The sequence below is a fragment of the Coturnix japonica genome, chromosome 1 (genome assembly GCF_001577835.2).
Source record: "Coturnix japonica isolate 7356 chromosome 1, Coturnix japonica 2.1, whole genome shotgun sequence".
NCBI lineage: Eukaryota > Metazoa > Chordata > Aves > Galliformes > Phasianidae > Coturnix > Coturnix japonica.
The window spans coordinates 3,763,921-3,788,956 of NC_029516.1; the positions used below are offsets into that span (position 1 = coordinate 3,763,921).

A 25,036-nucleotide genomic window follows, 5' to 3' on the forward strand; every position below is an offset into this window, starting at 1 on the left:
AATAGAATGAGAATCTGATATCTGCTAGGGTCGTATCAAGCCCTTGAAACAAATTCAAATATATATGGATCTAAAGTTCTGTGTTAAAAGGTCTGCAGGTCCCTCCAAAAAGAAGTTTTAGCAGGTCTCTTTGATTTGTCTCAGTGGTATTTCATCTCTGAGAGAGATGCTCAGCCATTATTTGAGTTTCTTGTCCTGCTGTCTGTCTGTCAGCTCAGAGCATGGCAGCTCTTGATGGGGAGGGTGAGAAGGAGGAACTTTCCTTCTATCATCTTATGGAATAATACAGATTTTAAAAAAAGGCAAAAGAACCAAAAAACAAACGAACAAAAAATTAAAAGACAAACAGAGAAGTGAGCTCTTCATGTCTAATGAAAGGCTGAATGTACATGTCTGTATTTGCCCTTGAGAGAAGACGAAGGACGTATCTTACCTGAAAGTGGGGAGTCTCGTGCACAGGAAGGGGTTGCCCAGGAAGATGTTGGATGCCCCATCCCTGGGCACACACAGAGTAAGGCTGGGTCAAGCTCTGAGCAGCAGATGTAGCTGAAGGCATCCCTGTTGATTGCAGGGGAGATGGACTAGGTGACCTTTAAGCGTCCTTTCCAACTCAAACGATTCTATGACTCTGCCTAGATGAGTATCTGTGGAGCAAAGCCTGCAGGATGGGCACTATGTAGTGGAATAACTGCAGGATATATACCATGTGTTGTAATAGCTAATTCAGCAAGCAGTTCTCCTCATTCACCCTCTGACTTGTTCCTCACTTCCTTAGACCATAGCCCCATCTGTGCCATCTTCCTGCTTTACCTTTGCTTTATCATTCCTTCCTCTCTTCACTAGTTCTTACAGACCAATGTTTCATCAGCTTTCTGCATGTTTTGTCCTTTGTATGAGGCTTCAGTTTTGTCTTACTCTAGCCACCAATTTCCTTCAACAGTTCAAGAAAATAATATCCCGAACGACACACAAAGCAACCCGTGTTCTTGCCTTTTCCAGTTTGTATTTTTCTTCTAAATGTGTGCAACAGAGCAAGCTTAGGATGCGGGAGAGGAGAAAGGTAGGAATTGTAATGTTTTATGGATTTTGGAAGGGGCAGGCAAGGAAAACCAAACAAAAGGAAGCAAATACAAAGATGAGAGAAAGCAGAGAATCAGAACAAAAAGAAGAAACAATAAAATGGGGAAGAAAACTTTCATTGTTTTTCATAATTTATTTGTGGACAGTGTGGGTGACTGCAGTGATTTGCAACTGTAAGTCAGGTCCCTGCCCCACAGATTTACAGTTTGAATTGGGAGGTGGGAGAAATTAATACACAGAACCTCCCTCATTTCAATTTATTTTTTCTGTAACGCATCCCGGAGCATATTTCATTTTGGGGAGAGGAGGTAATGACAGATTGTTGTTGCTAATAGGATTTGGGTCAAACTACTGCTTACTGTTTGGCACCTAACTAGATTAATAGGGTGGGTGTTCTTCAAAATTACATGCCACGGCAGGAAGGATAATCCCCTCCCCACCGAATTTCAAGTCCCGTTCATCAGTGAAGGAGTTTGGCTGAGCGTGCTCTGCGACAATTTATCCATTAAAACCCAAGCTTCCCCACCAGTGCCTTTAATCCTAGCTCGGAAGGAGCTGCCTCGCCACGGCTGAGCACACCTCATCCTGCCTGAATCCTGAGACTACCTTGGTAAATACTTTTGGTAAATAGTTTGCTCTCACTCCCATAGATAAATCTCTGTCTCCCAAAACTCATAGAATCATAGAACATCCCATGTTGGAAAGGACCCACGAGAATCATCAAAGTCAAACTTCTACCTTGTAAATTGCAAGATTCAACATTCAAGATGTTTGAAATTGGAGTTTTTGAAAGCTATGTGACAGCTTTGTCTGCATTAGCCAAGAATTGGAAGATATTCAACCAACTTAGCTTGAAAGTCACCGAAATACCACAGTGGATGTTCACAGATTATTTCTATTTTAGAATTACAATGAAGCTATGCCTAGAAAATAACCTGTACAAGGCATTGCATGAGATCTAGTGCAAGTCGATTATTGATGGACTTTTGGAAACAGAAGCTGTAGATTTTGTTTGATGACAATGGCTTTAGAGCTTGGGTTAAGAAAGCCTGACAAGATGGTCAAAGAAAGAAGAATTTCCCATCAGTTGTAAATGCTGCTGCAGTGAATGGCAGCTGAGGGAAATTTTGTATCTTGAGATGAAGTCGTCTTCAGTTTGTAGCTTCTTTACTCCTTGTAGAGCATCTTCAGGCTTCCCTGAGCATCTTGGCTCCCTCTCAGCCCGGAGGCACCTAGGAAGGTGAAACAGGAAGACTACATGGGAATCTAACAACTCTAAAAAGAGGCATTTCTTTTTTTAATATCTGAGTGGAAAGTTAATGTTACATAAATCTGCCTACTGAAGCCAATTCCTTTACTAAATTTGTTTTCATAACATTTTTTCATTTCTCCCATGTGTCCAAGAAAAATATTAGTTAGCTAAAAGACATTAATTCAGTTTAAATCAGGATATCAAGCCCATCTGAGTCTAGTGCTGATGTGTGTGTGTTTCTTGTTTAAACTGAGCCTACTGGTTGGTGTCTCTTTGTTTCTCTGCTATCCTTGCTTTCCTGTATAGAGGATGCTTATCTTGTAAACTGCTAGAAACCTAATTGCCACGTACCACTTTTTAAATAATTTAGATGGAAAAGCAATATCCTGCAGAATTTCTGTGTAGCATATGCATGCGACCCAACTTGTGCGGAAACTTGATCAAAATAGATCCTTAACTTCTAGTTAAGGCTAATTAGGGTTTTAAAAAAGCAGAGTTCAATACAAACCACTTCCCATTTTCCTTTGCAATCAGAGCATCATTTTGTTTTGTTAAAGGACACGAGTTGCATCCCTTAGATATGCAGCTCGGGCAAGCTTTACAAAACAATTAGTGCATCTTTCACATGGCCTATACTTGATTGAATAATTACTCAAATAATGGTCAGTAATGGAATACATAGGGTTATCTCTTAGCTAATCCTCAGGTAATGGAGTTGGTGTATCTCTGATTTTACTCTTAGCAGCTTCCAGAGAACAGAACACCGAGACAAAAGTGATTATGGGAAGTAGAGGGAGTCACTGGAGGCCAGCGAGGAAAAATAGGCCTTATCTTATGCAATTAATCAAGAAAACTCCTATTGTGGGACAATTATTCAAAGTTGATTCTAAAATAGCTTTAGAGCTTGAGGTCCTGTTTTTGTGTGTGTGTGTGTGTCTTTTGGTTTTGTTTTAAGAATTTTACCAAGGTCATTCAGAGCACTGGGGCAGACCTTGCCTCAAAACGAAGCCTTCCGGGTACTTCAGAGTGGGTTGAGCATAAAGTGCGGCCTTACTCACTGTAGGCTTTTGGTGGATGTCAGAATGTAACTTTGTATTTAAAAGCTAAATATTTCTGAAATTGGGAAATATTTTGAAGCTCAACTCATGTTTCAGGCATCCAGGAACATGCTGTTACTTTGCATTCACTGTGATACCATGAGGTATCATTCAGAAGCCATCTCACCTTCATGCAGTCATAAACTTGGCTCTTAAATCTCTGAATGACTCTTCGGTTCTTTTGCTCTGGTTTCTGCACTGCTTTTTGCTTAGTTCAGATGTCTTACAAAGGCTTGCAGCAACTGCAGAAGTGCTGGTTTGTTTTGTGGTTATAAGGATGGCTTTGCAAAAAGCTTTTGCCTCTTATGTTGTCCCCCCAAAAGCTCTTGTTATGGAAGAGCACCCAACAGCCTGCATTGCTCAGTGTTAAGCCTCTGAGCTCCCTTGCGAGTGAGATTTATTTGAAGATGTTGCTGTGATCCATGAGGTCCTGCAGAAAGAAGCAATAGATTTTAGCAGCTGTCCCTGAAAAATTATAAGGTCACCGTAAAAAGCAGAGGTTTTAAATTGGCTGTGGTTTAAATTTTCCTCCAGCCTCCTGCACCAGTTTCTGTGCTGGAGGGGGAAGGTGCCCAGCAGAATTATTACTCAGCACACTCACCCCGTGCTCTTCCAACACTTTTTTCTTTTCCAGCAATGCTGACAGCAGCATTTTGAACCTGATTTCAGCACAGGGCTGTGCAGTCCCATTCCAAATGGCTTCTGAGTGCCACTCAAAAGTGCTGCCATACAGATGTATAGGGGATGGTGCTGCCTGATGAGTTTTGTCCCCTCTGATGGGCACCTTTTGCAGGGTGAGTTGCAGAGGAAGGCAGACAAGTAACACGTGTTCCTATACAGAATAAAGCAGAGAGGCTGAGAGACAAAGAGAGTCACTAATGGGATTTGTAGCTGTAAGGAAAAACTCTTAAAGTAAACATTTTCCTCCCTTTAAGTCTTGAAAGTATCTGTTTCGGGGGTGAACCCTTCCCAGCAAATTTAATTTTGAGGCTTGTCAAGCTTTATTAAAGCCTTATCATCAGTGATTTCCTTCTCTGCTAGATCAAGAAGATTGTGTTTGTTATGGGATTCGTATTGTACCTCAGAATTCTTCCCAGCAAATGTGGGGTTTTGTACTGAGGCACATCCCTACCAGCACAGAGCACTGAGATCCCGGGCTGTGCATTGTCAGCACAAACTTTTGAGTTTTTGGATGCTGTTCAGACAAAGCCATAGCTGGAACTATGTGTGTATTTCTGAGTTACCAATTGCCTGAATAAACACATTGCTCTGGATGACAACAGCTTTCTTAATTGCTGCTGGTATCCTTAAAGAAGTTATCTGATATGCCCAATTCCTAGCAGCTGGAATATTTGGTAAACACATCTGTGTAGTTTTTGGTTTCTTTTTCTTTTTTACTTTGCAAATATTATAACTCTGTTAGCCTTAATGGGAACTTCCAGTTAAGCTTTTCTGGAAGTTCCAATGATGTATGTTCAGCTGTACCCTGAGGGATAGATACGGCAGATCAGGGTTTTGCCAAACAGTGCAGATGGGCTTCTTCCCATTTATTCTAGAGCACAGCATCTGATTGATGTTTTTATTTATCTCGGTTTGTATTTTGAAAGTAAACTTCTCCCTCGCCCCATCTTTCTCAGCGTTATAAAATATGTCTCAGTTAGCTTGGGAAATACGTCCTTTCTTATCCGGTGAAGACAATCTAATGTAGGGAAGTGTCTCTGAAAACATAGTCTGTATTCTTTCTTCCCGATGCCCAGAAGTAACCGAAGCACCTTGCAAAAGAAAGATATAGTCCTCGCCTTGAGCAGCTTATCATTTAGTTTTGAACGTACGTGCCCTTGCAATTGCAAGTAATGCATGATAGAAAGAGGAGTAGAAAGACAATTAGTGGCCAAATGAGTTGTTGAGCAAAGGTATTTGAAGGTGATGCAAACACTGCTCACCTTTTAACAGTGGTAAAGTTGCTTTTTGTGCTTCATGGCAAATATGCTGGTGGTCTTCGATTTGGGTTGAGCCAAAGTTTCCTTCTGGTCATACATTTTTTGCAGAACCAGAATCATTAAAGTTGGAAAAGATCACTAAAATCAACTAGTTTGGCCATCAACCCATCCCCACCGTGCCCACTAACTGTGTCCCTCAGAGCTCCTTTTTAGTGGGCATTTCTTTCCTGTGTTGATGGACATTGCGACCATCCCTTCCCTCCAGTTCTTTGGCCCTGCTGCAAAATAAGTTATTAAATAACCACATCATTTCTTACTTCTGTATGTAGATGTGTGTGTAGGCTGCAAATCTGTGTAGGGCTCAAGCAAATTCAGCAAGGCCAGGTATAAGATATTAGGATGGATAAAGTACAGGTGGGCCCAATGTAATAAGCATTGACAATATTCCTTTGCTTGTAGGTAGAAATAGCTGCTTCCTCAAATGCTTTCTATCATCCAGGGATTTCTTTAGCACAGGAATTTATTAAAGGTAGAACAGTGTATTTTCTTATGCAGGACAGTAATATAGAAAAGGAAAAGCACTGTAAAATTCTTCAAAATGTTTATATATAGGTTTAATGTATTTGTTTTTACTGGCATTTGTGATATGTAAAAAGCTAGTTTGGAAAGCTCAGCCAGGAGAATAAGGTACGAGGGTGCACGGTGAAAAGACTGACCGCCTGCTTCCCTTTTGTCAAGAAAAAATCCATATAAACCCCTCCCACTGCATTTCAGAGTTACTAGATACCGATAATTCTATGTGGATTTGGGGTCTTTAGATCACAAATTAGATCTCTGCAAAAGGAACGGTGCAGAATCTCAGTTCTAACAGAAATCTCGTCCAGAAATACTTATGGGAAAATTATTAAAATACTATAGGTATTGACATTGGCTACGAAGATCTACTTGTGCATATTTCTTTAAAGGAGGGGAAAAACCCCTTAATACTCTGTATTACCATAGCTAGTCCCCATTATACTATTGTAATCATAGCTGAAGCAAGAACGGTGATTAACGATGGCAATTTATTGTATCTGACGAGGGGAGAAAATAGGAGATGTTGTCGTTATCATAAATCATATCATAAATAACCAAAGAGAAGCACTCGGAAAGCTTGTGTGGTGTCAGCAGCAAGGCCTTTCAGGCACGTTAGCCCAGGATGTAGCCATAGAAACCCCAAAGTCATATTGTTATCTTAGTCTTGCTGCAGTTATGTGATACAACAGTATTAACATATAGATTAGGCCATTTATAATACTAGGTGTCATTTCAGGTTGGCTTGCTTATATAGCATTTTAGTTTTTTTATTGTGCCAAATGTTAAGGAAACGCTGCATTTTTCCCGGTCAGTCTATAGCCATTTATAACAGATCAGCTTCACACCTCTGTCAGTCTCACTAATGTACTGTGTTATTGATTGGTTGTACTATATGAATTGTCATTGCCTAATTACCTTGTCTTTGCTGATAATTTCATTTTTTGGAAGTCAAATGTTGCTTTAAAGAGAAAATTTCTCAATGCCTGCATTCATACACCTGGGCAAGTTCCCCACTCTGTTGAGGACTGGACACCCCAGAGGGAGTAAGAAGGATGATAAAAAGCATGCAGGTTGGTCCAAGTCTTGTTGTGGAGATTCCCTGTCTCTAGCTGTACACTTGGATCAGGTGGTGGTGGTGCTCACATCACACTATTCTGCAGATGTCAGGGGAGAGGCTTCATTGCAAACGATGGACAGCAACACCAGGGTGACTAAACACAACAAAATAAAGCCTGCCCTGCAGCATGGAAGGAGCTGCCTGGTTCTCACGCGTGGTCTTGCTCGATCACTTGCTAAAGATGCTTCTGTGGTTGTTTTTGCTTTACATCCTTCACAACAGCTCCAGATTCATTAGCATAACCCTGCTATGCACATACACTTATTTGTATATGTATTTGCCATCTGCAGAAACTGTTGATTTGCTGTGGAGAACTCAGAGAGAAAGTAAAGTCTCCCTTCTTTTTAATTCAGTTTTGCTCGCTGTGTGCAGCACGAACGCAGGACTGATATTTTGTCAGGTCAGAGAGACTGCGAGTGCAGCTGATAACAATCTGCCAACTGTGTTTTTCTGTCTTCAGCAGGAAGTTGGGTGTGTCGTTTCAAGAATCCTGGGTAGTTTGGCTTGATAAACATTGCATATTCTAAAAAATATTATAATGAGGACCGCCGCTTGTAAGTATTTAAAGCTGTTTTTCTCATGGCATCCAGTATCCTAGAGCAGCACTGGGAGCTAAAGCAGCACATTATGCCATACCCTAAGCCAAGATCTGATGCCCGATGAGGGATGCTCTGCACCTCTCTCTTCTTCTTTCCCACACCCTTAGGTTTGTGTGAGCCTGAGACAGACTTTTTGCTTTGCCAGCTGAACAGAAAAAAAAACCAACAACATTATCTCTCTAATCCCCCCCTTACTCCAGATGTATTTCCCTCAGGGTTAGCCAGCTAAGTCAGTTCACTGTGGAGAAAGGTGGTGATAGAAGAAAGGAGGTGCAGGACTTTTCTCTGCACTTCACTAACCCAAAAGTTGATGTAGTAGCATCACAGATCAGATTGATGGTTAGAATTCAAGCTAACAGATGATCTTTCTTATTTTAGCCTTATTTTAGTCTTATTTTGCTTCCACTTTTTCCTGCATTAATGTTTAAACCAGGAGAAAAGAAGGAATGGGATTTTATTTTTTAAAGCAATGCTGTGATGTAGAACTGCACCTTTGTAGTTGTGATTCGGTTCTGGTGAACTGTGTGCTTTTTATCCTCATATTGACATTACAACATGCATTTCTCTGTTGGTTTCATACCAAGAAATGCCTTACCGGGAATGCAAAGCAGTTGTTCAACAAAGTGGAGGGTAAATGCGTTGGAACTGAACAGGTCTGGAAGTTTGTGAGTCTTCAACAAGATGATTGCCATCATCTGTGTTTTAATATTTCATCATGGAGGGGAGTTTTCATCATTTCTAGCTTCTTGACAGGTTAAGGACTACATCTGGAGTGACTGGTAAAAGTATGTGTTAACTTACATAATGACATAAGTCACTAGTGGATCTAAAAGCTCTTTTTCTTTTAGATGCCTTTGTGTTATTTCCATTTTAGAAAATACTGAGAATGCACTGGAGTGAATTCAGTGGTCAAGTCAGAGGCATGTGGTCAATGAGCTCTTGTGATGGTGCAGTATTACCCAGCGCTCTTCCTCAGAGGGTGCTGATTGGAGATTGTCATTGTTTGGTATTAGGTTGGTTGATCTCTTTTATATGGTGCATGGTGCATCCGTTTGGTAGACAAGTCACATCAGTGATGAGTTGTCTTTGCACACTGGAGAAATTGTATGTATAAATCTGTCATTTTAAGCACAGGATGTAGCAAGGGTTTCTTAGTGTGTTCATTTTGCATTAGGGTATCAGGATATTGGCCTGTAGGATATCAGGATTGAATTTTCTTGCTCTTCCATCAATTTCCTTTATGGACTACAAGCACTCTTTCTGTTTGTTTTGGGGAAAACCCATTGTTATTACAAGTTAAAGAGATAAAACCTATTGTGGCATAAGAAAAAGGCCTTTCACTTCTAGCAGAAGTCAATAGCTGCTACTTATTAGGATATGATAAGTATATTAAGCTCTTGACTCAGTGACTTAAAATTTCCCAAAAGATATCTTTAGCTTAATCTTGTGCTTTGTCTAGACAATAAGAAAACGATTTTGGGAGTCTGCATGAAAATTGTTTTTCATTTTGAAGTTTCATATGTTGGGGTGGGAACAATCTCTTGCATTTGAGAAGCGGAGCTGGATTGTGTATAAAACCTTCGCCTTGATATCCGTGCTGTCTTGAGGAGCATGTGCTTGGAATGAAAGATGAGTTGAAGATTTCAGTGCAGGCACTGCCACATTATTTCCTTTCCTGAGTCTGAATATTCCGTAAAAACCCAGAGACTTTCAACTTTCATACTTAAGTGCTTGGTACCACGCAGTGCAAAGGAGCACCAACAACAAAACAGGTTATACAAGAGAGATGTAAGATATATAAGGGATTCATTTGTTGAAAATAAGCATGTTTGAGTTGCATGGGAGTCATAGCTTGTTCTGAACCGTATGCTTGTGGGTTTGCTATGACAGCTGATACTGATGCTACAGGTATTATCAGGTACAAAATCCAAAACCCTGCATATCTTAATAAATATGGTTGGCTTCCACATGAACTGTTACCTGCCAGAGCTTTGTACATTTAATACATTAGCTATTTCATTGGAGCTAAAGGGTGGCTGTATGCTTTCTTCAGCAGACCCACAGTTCTGACCACTTCACCTCGTACCTAAGAGGTATTGACTTACTCTTTATATCTCTAGGTCTTAGCTAGGTGGTTTTATTCTATCACCACTCTGTAAAATAGGGAAAGAGTAACCAGTTTCCAGAAAAGAAACTAGAACATTCCTTAAATGCAATACCAGCCAACAGACAAGGTAAGCTTTTGTTCAGGCTGTGGGCTGAGCAAAGTCCTTCCATCTGTGTGCCATGTTCTTTAGGACATCCTCTAGATATAAGTGCTCTTGCTGCTGTTTTCAAGATACCCAAAAAAAGGTTAGTGTTGACCAAGTTAATGACAATTCAGACTGGATATCAGGAAAAGGTTCTTCACTGAGAAGGTGGTCACAGAATCATAAAATCAATAAGGTTGAAGAAGGCCTCCAAGGACATCTAGTCCAACCATCTGCTTACCACCAGTGTGGTCAGACACTGGAACAGCCTCTCCAGAGGAGCAGTCATGGCACCAAGCTTGCCAGAGTTCAAGAAACATATGGACAAAGCCCTCAGACATGTTATTTTTGGGGAGTCCTGGATGGAGCTGTACTTGGGGATCCATATGAGTTCCCTTCCAACTCAGGATATTCTGTGAATTTAAATTGTACCTATATGTATACATGTCATTGTTTTTCTTGCTTGCCCGCAGGTGCTTTTCTCTTCAACTGGAATAATTTTGCATAGATTTTTTTCCTGTCTTTATTTTAATCTGGGCTGTTGTTGAAAGAGCAACAAGCCTCTTCTAACAGGGCAGCCAGTGGAGCACCATAGCATGGTATGGGTCGTTGCACTCCTTTTATGCAATAAAGACAGAATTTGTGTTCCTGTACCTGTGGCTCAGATCTAAGGACAAATAGACCCTACAGCATCATGAACTTGGAACTTCATTACTGAAGTGTTGAGTATTGCTGTCCTGAAACTGAGCTGTGGCCAAATTAAGAAGGTATATATTCAATAACCCTTTGGTTTTGGAGTCCCTGCTGTGCTATGGGAACATGGTGTACAAAGAAAGAAATGTTCTCCTGTAGTAGTTTTTTGTTAGAAAGGTGCAGGAGTTTTGTTTTCTTGCCTAAACTGTTCAGCTTAAGAATTTTTCTAGCATTTGAAGTGGTGACAGATCCCCACTGCTTGCGTTTTCATTCTAATGTTCTGTCTCTTGCAGTCCCAAGGAGGTACATATTTATCAGATTCAGATTTTACAGCACCTCTGTGAGATGAAATTATCATCAGTTATCTAATGGGAAGACAGCAGAACACGGTGTGACCAGCCCAAGATCATGGTGCAGACCTACGTCAAGAGAGGGGTGGAGTGTTTACTCCTTAGCTTCAAAACTGTCCTTCACTGGAAGTGAAAGTCTTGCTCTGCTTTAATAACCAGTGTTACATGTTCTGCTCATTGCCTCTGATATGCTCGAGAAAGAAGGGCTTTCTTAAAACACTGCGCTCATCAGCAGAGTGCTAACAGCTGTCAGCTTGTCACTTCTGGGTCCTTTGAACTCAGGCTCTGCGCATGGGGACGGCTGACATAATAAACAATTGCTCTGTGGAGCTTTAGTAATGTGAGCATTAATATTGATCCAACGCTGACTTCTCTAACAAAAATATATATATATATATCTGTTATCTCGAGAAACCTCCCAAACAGCTCTCGTCTTCTTTCATTACAGGAGAGAGTTATTAGGGCAGATGGCCGAGGTGATATCCATTTGACCTATAGATGCTAACTCAGGAGGAGTATCATTAATAAGGTGGTTGGAAATAGGGAGACATCGCAGTAAAGAGAGTTCAAAAGCAATCTGGTGCACAAAGGATTGCCCATCGAAAAGTGCCTGGTAGCGAATGAGATGGGCAAAGGTAAAAAGGAGACACACAGTCTTAAATGCTCATCACCAAGTCAAGCAGATTGCCTTTAAAGGCCGATGCTTTCCCACATTTGGTTCCTGCTCCAATGTAAATCCTTCTGAAGGAAAACAGGACCCAAAAGCTCTTAAATATAAGACAGAGATTTCACTTTCTCTAATTAAAAATAAAAAAGAAGAAGAAGAAGAAAAACAAAAAAGTGCTTTATTGTGTTCTGCCATGGGCACAGCTGCAATGGCTCAGGTTTGAAAGCTGCTGTCTGGCAGAAAACCAGTCCTTGCTGAGGATCAGACCATGGCCTTGTTCCAAGAGAAATTTGGGTTTCATTTGACCAAGATAGGATTCCAGATTGTCATCTGAGCATGTCTGAAAAGTGGTGAATGTGTGTCAGTAGTTAAGTGCTCGTGAGCTTCCTTAGTCCCTGGATTGTTCAGGACTGACCCAGGCAATTTTTTCCAGATGTCTGGGGGAATCCAAGTCCATATAAAAGGGATGGTAATGCTTCTGCTTCCTTGCTAAGTTGTCTTTGTGGCTTGCAGGAATGTGCATGAAAGCTGGAGCCAAGATACCCCAATTTCTGGTCTCACCTCTACAAACTGCACTTTAACCTCTTCTGCCCTTCCCTGGCATCTCTACACAAGATCATAGAAACTTCTTGGGCCCGGTGCAAACTTTACTTGGCCTCCTATAAAAAAAAAAATAAGCATCATTCTTTTTTTGTTGCACAAAACTCCGGTTCCTGTTCTCCAAACCTCCTCTGAAACTGTTTTTTTGCCTTTGATCCGGCAGCTGCTCATTTTCAGCAACCCTGAGTAGGTAAAACATGAGAAGTACCTTGGGATGGGAAGGAGTTACACAAATATGAAATATTGCAGTGCCCTTTTGTGAACCGCGGTGTAACAGAGTGGCTGCTGAAGCAAACACCAGGTGGAAATCTTTAGCAAAAATACCCTGATTTTTCTAGCAAATGTAATATTTTTTTACTCTTAGTTGCAGTAATTTCTCTCCCACCTTATTGACGATGATGCACAGCTTTTTATCCTTGTGGTTTCTGTCTGAAAATATGTTTCCAGTCTGTACATGCGAACCCTCTCTTCCCTGATATCTGAATTTGGCTACGCTTTTTGCCTCATGGCCAGGACAGAAGACTTATATAAATCCCAGTTCTAATATATGCCGTTTGTTTTAAACTGTATCGCTCTTTAAAATTTGCAAGGAAAACAAACTCTCAGAGGCAAATTAGGCTGAAAGGGGTTGGGAGGGAATTGCTTGGTAGCAACCGGTGCTGGATGACATCTGATGAATGCTAATTCTTCATCCCCAAAACAATTTTGAGCAGATGAAGGGAGCTGATTTCTGCAACAGCTTAAACAGAGATTGAAATGACTTCCACGATCTGGCAGCAGATTTTTTCATTCCCACATAGCAGGTGCAGGCTTGGCCCACAGTGATTTCTCAGTTATACTCTAACTTTGCTGTTTCGAAAATGTAATGTCAGTGCCCAGCCAGGCAAAACCAAACTCCCTAACATTTCTGTTTTTCACGGAAGGCTAAGACTTTATCCTCAGGCAAAGTCTCCTCTCTGGGCTGGCTGCTGTAAATCCTCTGGGCCCTGGCAAAAGCCAGAGTTGCTAGCTCATTTTACTTAATTTGTGATGCTGGCAAGATTTGTGCTGCAGCCCAGGGCTCTTGACTGAACTCTCCTAAATTAGAGCGTTGACACATTAAAGAAACCCCAGCATAGAAAACCTGAAAATAAACGCCTCAAAAATAGATATTTCAGAAAGATGCTGTTTTACAAAGCTTTAAACAGGGTTAGTGTTTGCTTCTTTAAAACCTCCTGCTCGTTAAGAAGTTGGGTTTTATCTGCTCTCGCGATAAATGTCTTTTATCACGTGTTTCATTTGAGAACCTTAGGGCACTTGATATCTTTCTGTTGGACAAAATTCCCCCATTTTTGCAGGTGGGTTAACACGGCCACAGGGTGAAGTGGGTTGAGGTTGTCTGCATAGGAATGTAACCAGCATGGATGTAATGACGTAATTACAAGCAATGTAAATGTGTCAGTTTAACTCCCGTGCGGACGTTCTTATTCCAGACCTAGAATCCTTTTTCCTGCTTAAATAATTCCATTTTAAAAGTGAGGAAGTGTAGCCAAGAGGATAAAGTGCTTGGCTGTGGTTCAGGAGATCAGAGGTTCTCATTCTCAAACTTGCCATGGATTTTCTGGGAGATATTGAGTGAATTTTCTCCCTTCTCTACACCATAATATGACACGTGTGAGACTGAAGATGGTGGTACATGTAGGAAAAATTGAGAAATTGAAACGGAAAAACAAAATGATTTATCAAAAGCAGAGCAGCGATACGTGAGATGTCCATGATGGCTTGAAATAGTGCCTGATGTTCATAACCGTTCATGTTTCGGAATTTGTTTTATTTTCAAAAAGTTGGCTTTTTTGGTCCCATAGCCTAAGTGCCTACTTGCAACTCAAGCATTAGGTGTATTCTTTTGGCAGCGTATCTTTCATTTCGCTTTCAGTAAAGAAGGAATCCAGCTTATGTTCTCCAGAATTGCTCAATGATGCAAAAAAACAGCAGGGTGATGGGGCGATGAATTTCAAAGTTGTGCTCCTGATCCAAACCAGCACACATACATGCTGACACAGGGGTGCTCCCATGTAATCGTAACAGTTAGTGTACCATACAGCAAGCTCTTAAGGTGAATCAGAAACAGAACCTAGCAGGTTGAACAAAATTCAGTCCATGGCTTCTAGCTGAGCCACTTCAAGAAAAACAAATCCAGTTTAGGAAGACATCTTCCTAGTAGTTAATTCGCCATCAAAATTCTACGATATTTAAACAAGACCGCTAATTCCAGTGGATTTTACTTACATGTACACATAGTGGATGCTATGATCCAGAAGAAGCTCCTCACTTTTCTTTCAAGTAGACTGGCATGAAGTGGTTTTAAGGACAGTTAATGTAGGAGGTAACATATGAGAGCTAAAATGCATGTGAACTTTTGATACTTTTTTGTTTCTGTAAAACACATTTTGAATTATCCCTAATGCTTATTTAAAATGCTCTTTGTTACAGAAGAGGAAGAGGAACAAGTACCAACAGATGGAGGTACATCTGCAGAGGCCATGCAGGTGCCACTGGAAGAAGAAGGAGATATGGAAGAGGACGAGGCAATTAATGATGAAAATTACTTGAGCAAGAGAACATTAGAAAGTCCTGATGCTGAAGAATTTCCACCCATGAAACGACCAAAACTGTCTGTTTCTAAAGGAGACGCTCTGGATGGAGCTTTGGAACCACGTGAGCCTCTTAGCTCAATAAATACTCAAAAAGTACCTCCGATGCTTTCTCCAGTTCATGTTCAGGACAGTTCAGACTTAGCCCCTCCTTCACCAGAACCACCAATGTTGGCTCCCATTGCAAAACCACAAGTGCCAGCCCCCAAGACATTAGAGTCAAAGCCACTTGCACCCAAAACAAAGTCCAAATCAAGTTCTCCAGGACAAAAGACAAAATCACCTAAAACTACCCCCTCACCAGTGGTTGCTGGAAGTCCCATACGTTCACCAAAAACTGGATCCAAAGAAAAAAAGTCACCAGGTCGCGCCAAGAGCCCCAAAAGTCCCAAAAGTCCAAAGGCTCCCGTTCATGTCCCCCCGCCACCTGTTAAACCTGAAACACCAAGCAGAACCCCTCTGGCTGCATTAAGTGACAAAATAGGAAAGGAAAACATTCAAGTAAAACAAGGACAGACACCACCTGAGCCTGTGACCAAGCCAAATATTGAAAACCAGACTAAGAAATTACCGGTGATGGACAAGACTATTGATGATTCAATAGATGCTGTGATTGCTCGTGCGTGTGCTGAGCGAGAACCCGATCCCTTTGAGTTTTCCTCTGGTTCTGAGTCAGAAGGGGAAATTTTTACCAGTCCAAAAAGACTTTCTGTTTCAGAGACTACAACTCCAACTCCTAAACCTTCTGTTTCTGCTAATTGTTCTAATAAGGCAGGAGCAACTCCGATACCTCCATCAGGTGGGACTTCGAGTTCAGACATTTCATGGACAATGGATGACTCAATTGATGAAGTCATTCGAAAGGCAAACATGGGGACACCTTCTAATCCACCTGCAAACTTCACTTACTTCTCTTCTCCTTCTGCTTCACCGCCAACTCCAGAACCTCTTCTCAAAGTCTATGAGGAGAAAACCAAGTTGGCTTCCTCTGTAGAAGTGAAAAAGAAACTGAAGAAAGAGCTGAAGACAAAAATGAAGAAGAAAGAGAAACAGAAGGAAAAAGATAAAGAGAAAAACAAGGAGAAAAACAAAGAGAAGGAAAAAAACAAAGAGAAGGATAAAGACAAGGAAGGAAACAAGGAGGCGAAGTTTCAGTGGAAGGAACTTCTCAAAGATGATGAACATGATCCCTATAAATTCAAACTAAAAGACTTTGAGGATGCTGACACAAAAGTAAAGTTGAAAGATGGCAATACCAAAAAAGAGAAAGAAAAACATAAAGATAAGAAGAAAGAGAAGGAGAAAGGTAAAAAAGACAAGGATAAGAAAGACAAAGAGAAAGTTAAAGATAAGAGTAAGGAAGATAAGATAAAGCCCCCATCAGCACCTCTTGTGTTACCTCCCAAAGAAATGTCTTTGCCCTTGTTCAGCACACCAACTGCCATGAGGCTTCCCAGCATGTTACCTTCCTTGTCTCCTATGCTTCCTGAAAAGTTGTTTGAGGACAAAGAAAAACCAAAAGAGAAGAAGAAGGACAAAAAAGAGAAGAAGAAAAAGAAAGAAAGGGAGAAAGACAAAGAAAAGGAAAAGAAGGATAAGGAAAAGGAGAGGAAGGAAAGAGAGAGGAAGGAGAAAGAAAAAGAGAAACATAAACATGAAAAGGTGAGTTGTTTAAAAGAGCTGAGATGGCATCATTGTTTGACAAGTGCACATGGATTCCTGAATTTGCTGCTGAGAAGCATATGTGATACAGAAGATATGTGACCACAGACTTCATACACTTTAAAACAAACAAACAACCAGTGTTGTTTGTTGCTTCAATGTAAGAAGCACCCCAGAAATTTCAGGTATTACCCTACTTCTTTGGGAGGCAAAAGAATAGAAGCTCAATTTTGTGAGTTTGGAATATGAGATCTTGCCTTGATTTTGGTTTGAATTGGGTTGGTTTGGTTTTACGTGAGATTTCTGGTTTTCCTCAACTCACTTTTCGCTTTGGAAAGCCAAGACTTACACTCAGTGGCAAAATGCAGAACAAATGTATGCTCTGTTGCAATGCCCAAATTTTGTTCTGTGGATTTCCTCTAGTGAGGCCAACAGCCTTTCATATAAAATTCAAATACAGTTTCTAGAAGTTTACTGTTTCAAAGCCTGTAGAAGTCTGTAGGTTACTGGATGGCCATAAATGAGGAGCAGACCACCCTAGAATAAGTCATCATTTGTGTACCAGTAGAGCTACCAAATCCTCTATTAGGAAGACCTCAGCCTTCATGCTCCAGTTAGACAGAAGTAAGAAAATTGTTTTCAACCTGTAGTCTAAATGCATATTCTGAATATTCAAATATCACCTTTTGTTTTGATTTTTAAGCTTGAGATGGAGGAGACCTGGCTTTCAAATGGACTGAGCTGCTTCTTCTCCTGTAGCTCTTACTGGTTTATATCAGCCACGGACAGTTCCTTCTTTCCAATATCACCTAATCTTGAGAATATCTTTAATATATAAAAAATGAAACCAGCATATTTGCATGTTATCTGATTTTAAATCCCATTAGAAATGACTTCCCTAATTCAAGGTTTGCTGTACTTTTTGTCACTTAAACTTATATTGTGCATTCAGTTGTTAATACTAAAAGAAAAAAAAAGAGCAGAAAAGAAAGAGATTGTCTTGGATACTGATAACCTTGGATGCAGGATTTCTTAAATCTCTATCCTTAGCATTAGGAAGCACCGCTTACATTCTGGTTTTACAGAGATATTCTTTACGTTCTGCTTTGAGTATAATACTCACTTTGTACAAGCTCAGACTTGGGATATTCCTCGCTATCCATTTTCGATGCTGTGAGGGATGGTACCCTGGTGTGCTGTCTGGCAGACTTGAAACAAAATGCTGATTTCAAAACTTATACCAGCTTTTTAACTTGGAAAACGGATTTTCAGTGCAGAATCCAGGTGATCTGGAAAACTAACATTTGTCTGCCATGGATGAATCAGTGATTGACAGGGTGGTGCTCCGGCTGTCCCTGTTAATTTAATGTCTGAATTTTAGCTTGCAGCAAAGCTGCTGCATGGACTCCTCCTTTTGTCTACATGGCAGCTTTCTCTCTGCCCCTCACGCTCGAGGCATTTTGTCAGTATCTCACTGAGAATTTCTGCAGACGTTTCTCTTTAAGTTAAGTACACATATATAAAATAGAGATAAGTTGCTTGGTTTTTGTCTGTTTTGCATTTCTTCCCCAAATCTCTCCCATCTAATTTGTTTTAGAGCAATATAAAAGCTACACAAACAAATATAAATTGGTAAAGCTTCAATAGAGACCGAACATTGTATGTATTAGGAAAAGGAGTCCAACAGCAATAAAAACTTGGACAAATTAAATTGACAAAGCTGCCCATTACCTTGGCAAAAAGTCCCTGTCAAAAGATAAACTTTAAAGCTAGAATGCATGAAAGAGTCCCTAGATAGAATTAAAATTTAAACTGATTCTTGATAGATAAGCTTTTTTAAAATCCACCTCTTTGCTGCAAGTCGTCAGGATTTTAAAAATAAATTTCTCCTTTAAATCTCTTGAGCGATTTTCATTTTTTGCAAGGCCGCACTGCTGGTGTCCTGGAAAAATGGAGAGTTAGAGCTTTATCAGTTGGTGCCCTGAGGTATGTGGCAAAGAAGCTAAATCCTTGAAGATTAGCAAAAAAAATGCAGCACATGGCAATAAGGGGCTTATATGACTACTAGTATTAGTTCAGGTGAAAGAAGTATTGCTTATACATAAAACTGGACAAATCCACTGACAATGTATTTTTAGTTAGCTACAAAGGAGTCTTATATTGCTGGACTTTACCTCTTTGGTGATTTGGGAAGCTTAGTAATCCACTGTAAATGCTCTTCTGCTGGCCCCAATTCCCAGTATTACTCCAGAATGCTGCTCTTTCGTTTTAACCCCTAAAAGTACATGTTTCCTTAATTTAGCTTTTAGTTCACACAATGACTTATTTAGCCAGCGGTCGTGCTGTAGGAGCAAATGATCAAGTTACTGCTCGGACGCTGAGCTTCGGAGGCAGAATCACAACCTGGAAGGTTGGATCTGTGGGCTGAGAGCAGCTGATGGGCATTGCAGAATCTCAGTCATTACATAACTCAGTCCTTAACGAGTAGTGGTATTCTTAAACAAAAAAGCGAACTCTGCGTAAGAATCCATGGTAACATTTCTGTATATTTTTCGTGTAGTTTAGTTATTATGTAAGCACGCACCCCATCCTGTTGGGGAATTCAAGCATATTGCAAAGTTTTCCCTGTTATTTTGTCCCAAGTTTCTGGATAGGAAGACTCAGAGCAGCACCCAGTACTCTACTGAAAGTAAACCAGCTGTGTGCTGCAAGAGGTCAGGCTGATGGCTGAAGAAGAGGAAATTTGGGTAACGCTTGCAGAGGAGCCTGGGAGCATGGGTGCTGTCTTGCATGCATTACCAAATTAAAAGCAGACAATTGAAGCAATTACACCCTGCTTATATGTTGGAGATTACCAGGCATGCTGTAGGAATGACTGAGCAGCTCGTAAGACAGCTGCTGACCCAGTTCCAGCTAAACTTAATACCCTGAGCTGTAAACTAAAGTAGTCGAGGAACTGCTGCGTGAGGAATGGAGCTATCCTAGCATCAAGACAGAGCTTGCCAGTGCTGTCCCCACATAAACTCCTCTTACTTGCAAGTAAAAATCTAACTGGTGTACAACATGGCCGCGGTATCCACAATACACTTATCAATGCTCTTTAGTTCTCCCTCTGTTCCAACCATGCTAACCCTTCCTCTCTTGTATCAAAAGATAGGAGTTTGGATTCTTGTGGAGCACAGCTTTCTCTCAAAGCAGATGATTTTGGTATCTGGCATAGAAAATTTCTTTATGTGCTTTTCTTCCGCCACCATTGCTTAGAACCTCTTCCTGATATGCAAATAGTAATGCAGAGATCTTAATACAAAGGACTAATAAGGTGGGTGTCTTTCAGTGCTAAGGAAAGTCCTAGGAAGTTTCACATTTGGAATAGCCACAACAGAAAGGATATGGAGAAAGCTATGAGACAGTATGTAATCAGTGCAGAGCCACGTGCCTGAGCCTCCTGTACCCAGGGTTTGTCCTTTGGGTGATGCTTCAGGTTAGGGTGCCAGGGAGGCAGTTAAAGGGCTTAGCTATAGAAAGTAGTAGTAGAAAGCAGTGAAATCATTCCAGCCATTTGGAGCTCCAGAGGAAGAAGCTTGCAGCACTGCAGGGGAATGACATCACAAAAAAACTGTTCTGTATAAACACAAGAATGGAGGGTAGAGTAACCTGTAAAGCAGACTAATACATATCCATGGAGTGCTCTTAGGGTAATTCCAAGCCCTAACTGAGTCCTTCCACTCTGGCCTCCTGTCTCCTGCACTGCTTTCTGTGCTTTGAATTGATTGTGTCTTTCTTTAGAAAAGCATTTTCAAACAGACTCTTCCCAGTGAGAACTGCTCGGGTTTCCATTTAGTGTATATGTACTATTTTTGTCTCTCAAGTTCTCGAACCAGGTTCCACTACGTTCTTATTTTATTAAGCACAATGATGCACGTTCTCAAAATGAGGTCAATCTCTCTCTTTATATATAACGTATATACACTTCTCCTATATCTGTGGTTAAGTTGAGCAACTCATACATAGAAAATCATCAGTTTCACACATAAAATCTGAGAGGATGCTGTACAAGTGTTGCAAAGCAGTGGCTTTGGTTAGCTCAATAGAAGTCAATAATTATATTAATTCCAAGTGTTTAAGGACATTTTCAATAGGTCTAAGTCTACCAAAGCAGGAAAATAGACCATCTGTTTTCCATCTGAAAAACAGCCATTAGAAACCTAACTGAAATCCATTAAAAATCAGTGATTCTGTTACACCTATGTGGGTAAGCACTATGTGAAGCATTCGGAGCTGATGCTAGTGGTTCATTTGCCTCCTCCTCGTCTGATTTTGATCAGAGTCTCATTTATGTGGTGAATCTGGATACTAACTGCTTGAGTGTATATCTCAGGAAAACAATTTGATTTGAGCACTGAGGTCAAAGCATTTCATGTCATTGTTTGTTGGTTTTTTCGTCCCTTTAGATAAATGCGAAATCAGTAAGGCTTCTTAACAAAGTGTGAGCTATTACGAACAGTGAAATTTCAATATAACTTTTTAGTCTAGAATTCATATTTCTGTGTTGCTCCCAACAAGGGGTGACCATCAACAGTGCAGCATGAAGTGTGAGACCAGTGATCAGTCAGTCATAAGTCTGTCTCATTGAGCTGGTATAGTCTGGTTAAATCTATCAGTGCTTTCATGTAATTAATATTCTTTGGGAATCTCTTTACAGTCTTTGATTGGTGATTTTATTCCTTTGCACAGATAAAGGTGGAACCAGTTGTTCCAGCTCCATCACCAGTTATTCCTCGGCTGACACTAAGAGTGGGTGCAGGCCAAGACAAGATGTAAGTACAAAATAAGCCATCTACAATAAGCCTTACACAGTTGCTTGTCTCTGATGTGTAGCAGCTCTTACTTTCACTTGGAAATGCTTTAATGTTAGTGGTAAATGACATTCATACAGCCATTACCAGGTTGGATGGGATCCTGGGCAGTCTGATCTAGCGGTTGGCAACATGGCATGGGAGTTGGAAACTTGATGATCCCCTTCAGAGTGAGCCATTCTATCATTCTGTGATGTCTTTTGACCATTCTGATGAAAACTCAAGCAGAACACTTACCAGTAGAAACTTTTTGCCTTTTTTGTCCTGCTCTGCAAGTAGAACTCATCATCTTCCTACTGCATTTCCCAGTAATGATTCTATGACTCCATTAAGACTCACATGCTGCCTCCAGTGACATTCAGCCAGGCTTCCATAATGACAAGGCATCCCTAATGTAACCTACAGCTCAGTTTCATAATGCATTTCAGCTAACAGTTGTTTCACGCTTTAAAACATAACAATTGAAATGCCTGCATACACATCAATTTTATTATAATTGTTGATTATTTCTGAGTGTACCAAACACACTTTAAATGTTTGTTCATTAGCTCCTTAATTATTGGGTGTTGTCATACAAATAATAGTTACTTAGTACTTGATGACCATAAATAGGTTGATCCCTATGCTCAGATCATACAGCCACCTGCTTATGCTGTAGAGGCTGAGGAAATGAAGCATCACTGGGCTTTATAGGCTGCTCCTGACTTGTGTTTTCCTTTAATTGGGTTTTTTCAATGTTTTTTTTTAGTTGTGCAGAGTATACTTTTATGTCTGATGGCAAACATGAGCACCAAACAGATTTTTTCTTTCCATTCATGCTATTAAATATTGCTAATCTAGTTGCTTCTCCCTTACAGCCATTCTGAACTAAACCTCCTAATCACTAACTTTCCTGTGTTATAAGTCGAGTGGCATCTTTGATGATTATTCTGTTTTTTCCCCTATCTCACTCAGCAGGCAAGTTGTGAGTTATACTGGTGTGAAGTTGCTATGGGATTTCTTGGTTTGTATGAGAAACCACCCTAAATATCAGGACTTTTTCCTGTTCTCTCTATGCACATTAACCATTTCTATTTTCTCCCTTTCACAATATCTGAGTATGATCTGAATATTTTGTGCTCAGACTGTATGAAAGATCCTGCTTTTCAGAAGTTATCTGTCCTGCATCTGAAACCTGTAAATCCATTTTCCTTCTTGAGGAGCTATGGATACTTTCAACGTTTTTTATTCAAGGATTGTGGAAGTGTTTATATCAAGAAAAAGAAGTCATGTTTTCAAGGCAGATCTTTTAAATTGTAGCTCTGAAGCCATATTATAGTAGGGAGGCTTCATCTCCTCCACTCTATGCTTGTCCTTGCTACTGCTTTAGGCTACATAACCAAATGAGTTTTCAGTCTTTAGTACTCCATCTCTGTTTGCATACTTGTTTTCCGTTCCTACCTTAAATATCTCCCCTCTATGCCTACTATATGAACCCCCTTAACATAATCTGAGTGTGATGGCTGTATCACCCACTTGCATCTTCTAAACAATGGTAAGCAAGAACTGTTGGAGCTTTGTTGGAGCTTTTAGGATTTGTCATAGTTCTCCCAGGCAAATTCCAGGAAGAAGAGTTTGCTGAAACAGAAGCAAACACAGTTTATACCACGTGGCTCTGGGTCTGAGAATTGTTTTGTGTTGCATGTTGATCCAGTGTCTAATGAGCTTGCAGGGGAGCTCCCCAACTCCAGATAATCTTTTTGCTTTCATCCTAAGCAATTAATATTTAACCTGGTCTCAGAGCATGTTTTCGTATGTGGTGATCATTGTTAGAAGTGATCATTATGTGAAGCTCTGAGACAGTGCACTGCATATGTGGCTTGGGCTGTTGAAATAATACCAGAAATCTCTGCTACCTGGATTTCAAGTTACTAGTTGTCCAAACACAGAAGGTTCATAAACCTTTTATGTAGCTGGTAAGGGACAAAACCAAGAGCTATGCTTTTGTGATACGTTGTATTAGGGGGAAGTTAAACTTACATTTCATCTGTGTTGATGATGAGTATTGGGTGATTGTTGTGTGTCAGTTGAGATGCCTCTGGAGTTTATTACTAGCGTGAGATTATTTTAAATTACTATGAATAGCCATAGAAAAGTGTCAGAATCTTTGATGAAATTGATGAATAAAAACTGAATAATAAATTATTTCAGTTCGCTCTGCTAGAAGGAAAAGCTGTTGGGAGGGGTTGAGAGTTACTTTAATACCTTTTCAGCTGGAGGTTGGTTTCTCTTGGGGAACTTCATGCAAAACAGTGTACTTAGAGTATGTCATTGAGTAGTAGAATCATTTAAGTTGGAAAAGACCTTGAAGATCATCAAATCCAGCCATCACCTAACACTACCAACACCAACTCTAAACCATGTCCCTTAGTGCTGCATCTGCTTCTCTTAACTGACTCCAGGGACAGGTACTCCACCACTTCCCTGGGCAGCCTGATCCAATGCCTGACTATCCTTTGTGTGAAGATATTCTTCCTAATATCAAGGATCTGAAGAAAAGACATCGTATTGAATGGCAGTTAAAATGGAAACTCAGATCTATATGTAGATGCAGCAGAATGCTGGCAGCACAAGTTTAAATACTGCAGTGCTGAGGAAAATGACATTGCACTGGAGCAGTTTCCAGTTCTGTTGCTTCTGAGCTCCTCTGCTTGGACCAGTGTAGAAAGCAATGCTGATTGTGACAAAGGAGTCTCCTTCTTTATTGTTTCTATGAATACAAATACATACTGGTTAGTCAAATTTGTCCAGCATGCAAATACTCTTCCAACACACATCAGTTCAAAAGAGATGGCTATTAGTAATGTCAGCTTAATAGACATGAAAATGTAGCTATTCCTTAAGGACAGAGGGACCAATATAACAAAAAATGTTACAGTTCAGTGTTTTTTGGGAGGGTTTTAACTGTGCAGTAAAACAAGAAGAAAGTAGATTATAATCAAAGCATTTCCATCTTAGTTGTAAACAATTACAGCAATACTTGCATGGATGCCACATTAGAAGAAATTTACTGGATTCCATTCTAATGCAATTAGAGCTAATTTTGTTCTTTAAATGAATAAAGGGTCAGCTAGTAAATCTAGTTTATCTCAAGTCCAGGCTTCAATAAATTGTTTTATTTAATTTGTTGTAAAAGATCTTATCCTTAATGGGCCAAACTCTTATTAGTTTGCTTGGGTTCTAAAATATTTATGACCACCTTTTTAGATATGATTTGAACGATATGTTGGAAGGGTTTTTCACTGTTTTTTTCCACCCCAGTGTTACCAGGGTAGAAGATTGCTAACTGAGTTAGTATAGGAAGGAACTGGAGATGCTATCTTTTTTTTAAGTAAAAAAAAAATTAAAAGCACAAAGCTGCTATCGTTGTTTCAATTTCAAATCATCTACAGATGATGAGCAGAATTCTTTTATTCAGTTGCATCATGATTTCTTTTTGTCTCATTATTTTTCCTAAGCATAAATCATTTCGTACAACTAACTTTTAAAAGCTTTCACGCACACAGGTTTCATACACATAAGTTTTTAAAAGGCATATCTATTGCTGGGGTGCTGACATTCCAGTTACTGCCACAGTTGATGTAAACTTAAGCAAAAATATGTATGTAATTTGTGATACTTCAGAT

At 40.1% G+C, this 25,036-nt stretch overlaps 1 protein-coding gene across 2 annotated transcripts in view; it reads left to right on the forward strand.

The window, feature by feature from the left end:
• Nucleotides 1-25,036, forward strand: part of TAF3 (TATA-box binding protein associated factor 3) — a 109,193-nt gene that overhangs the window by 65,846 nt on the left and 18,311 nt on the right. For both annotated transcript variants that reach the window (XM_015866803.1, XM_015866876.2), the window contains exons 3-4: nt 14,693-16,515; nt 21,250-21,332. In XM_015866803.1, the coding sequence (XP_015722289.1) occupies nt 14,693-16,515; nt 21,250-21,332 (1,906 nt within the window). The remainder of the gene's footprint in view (nt 1-14,692; nt 16,516-21,249; nt 21,333-25,036) is intronic.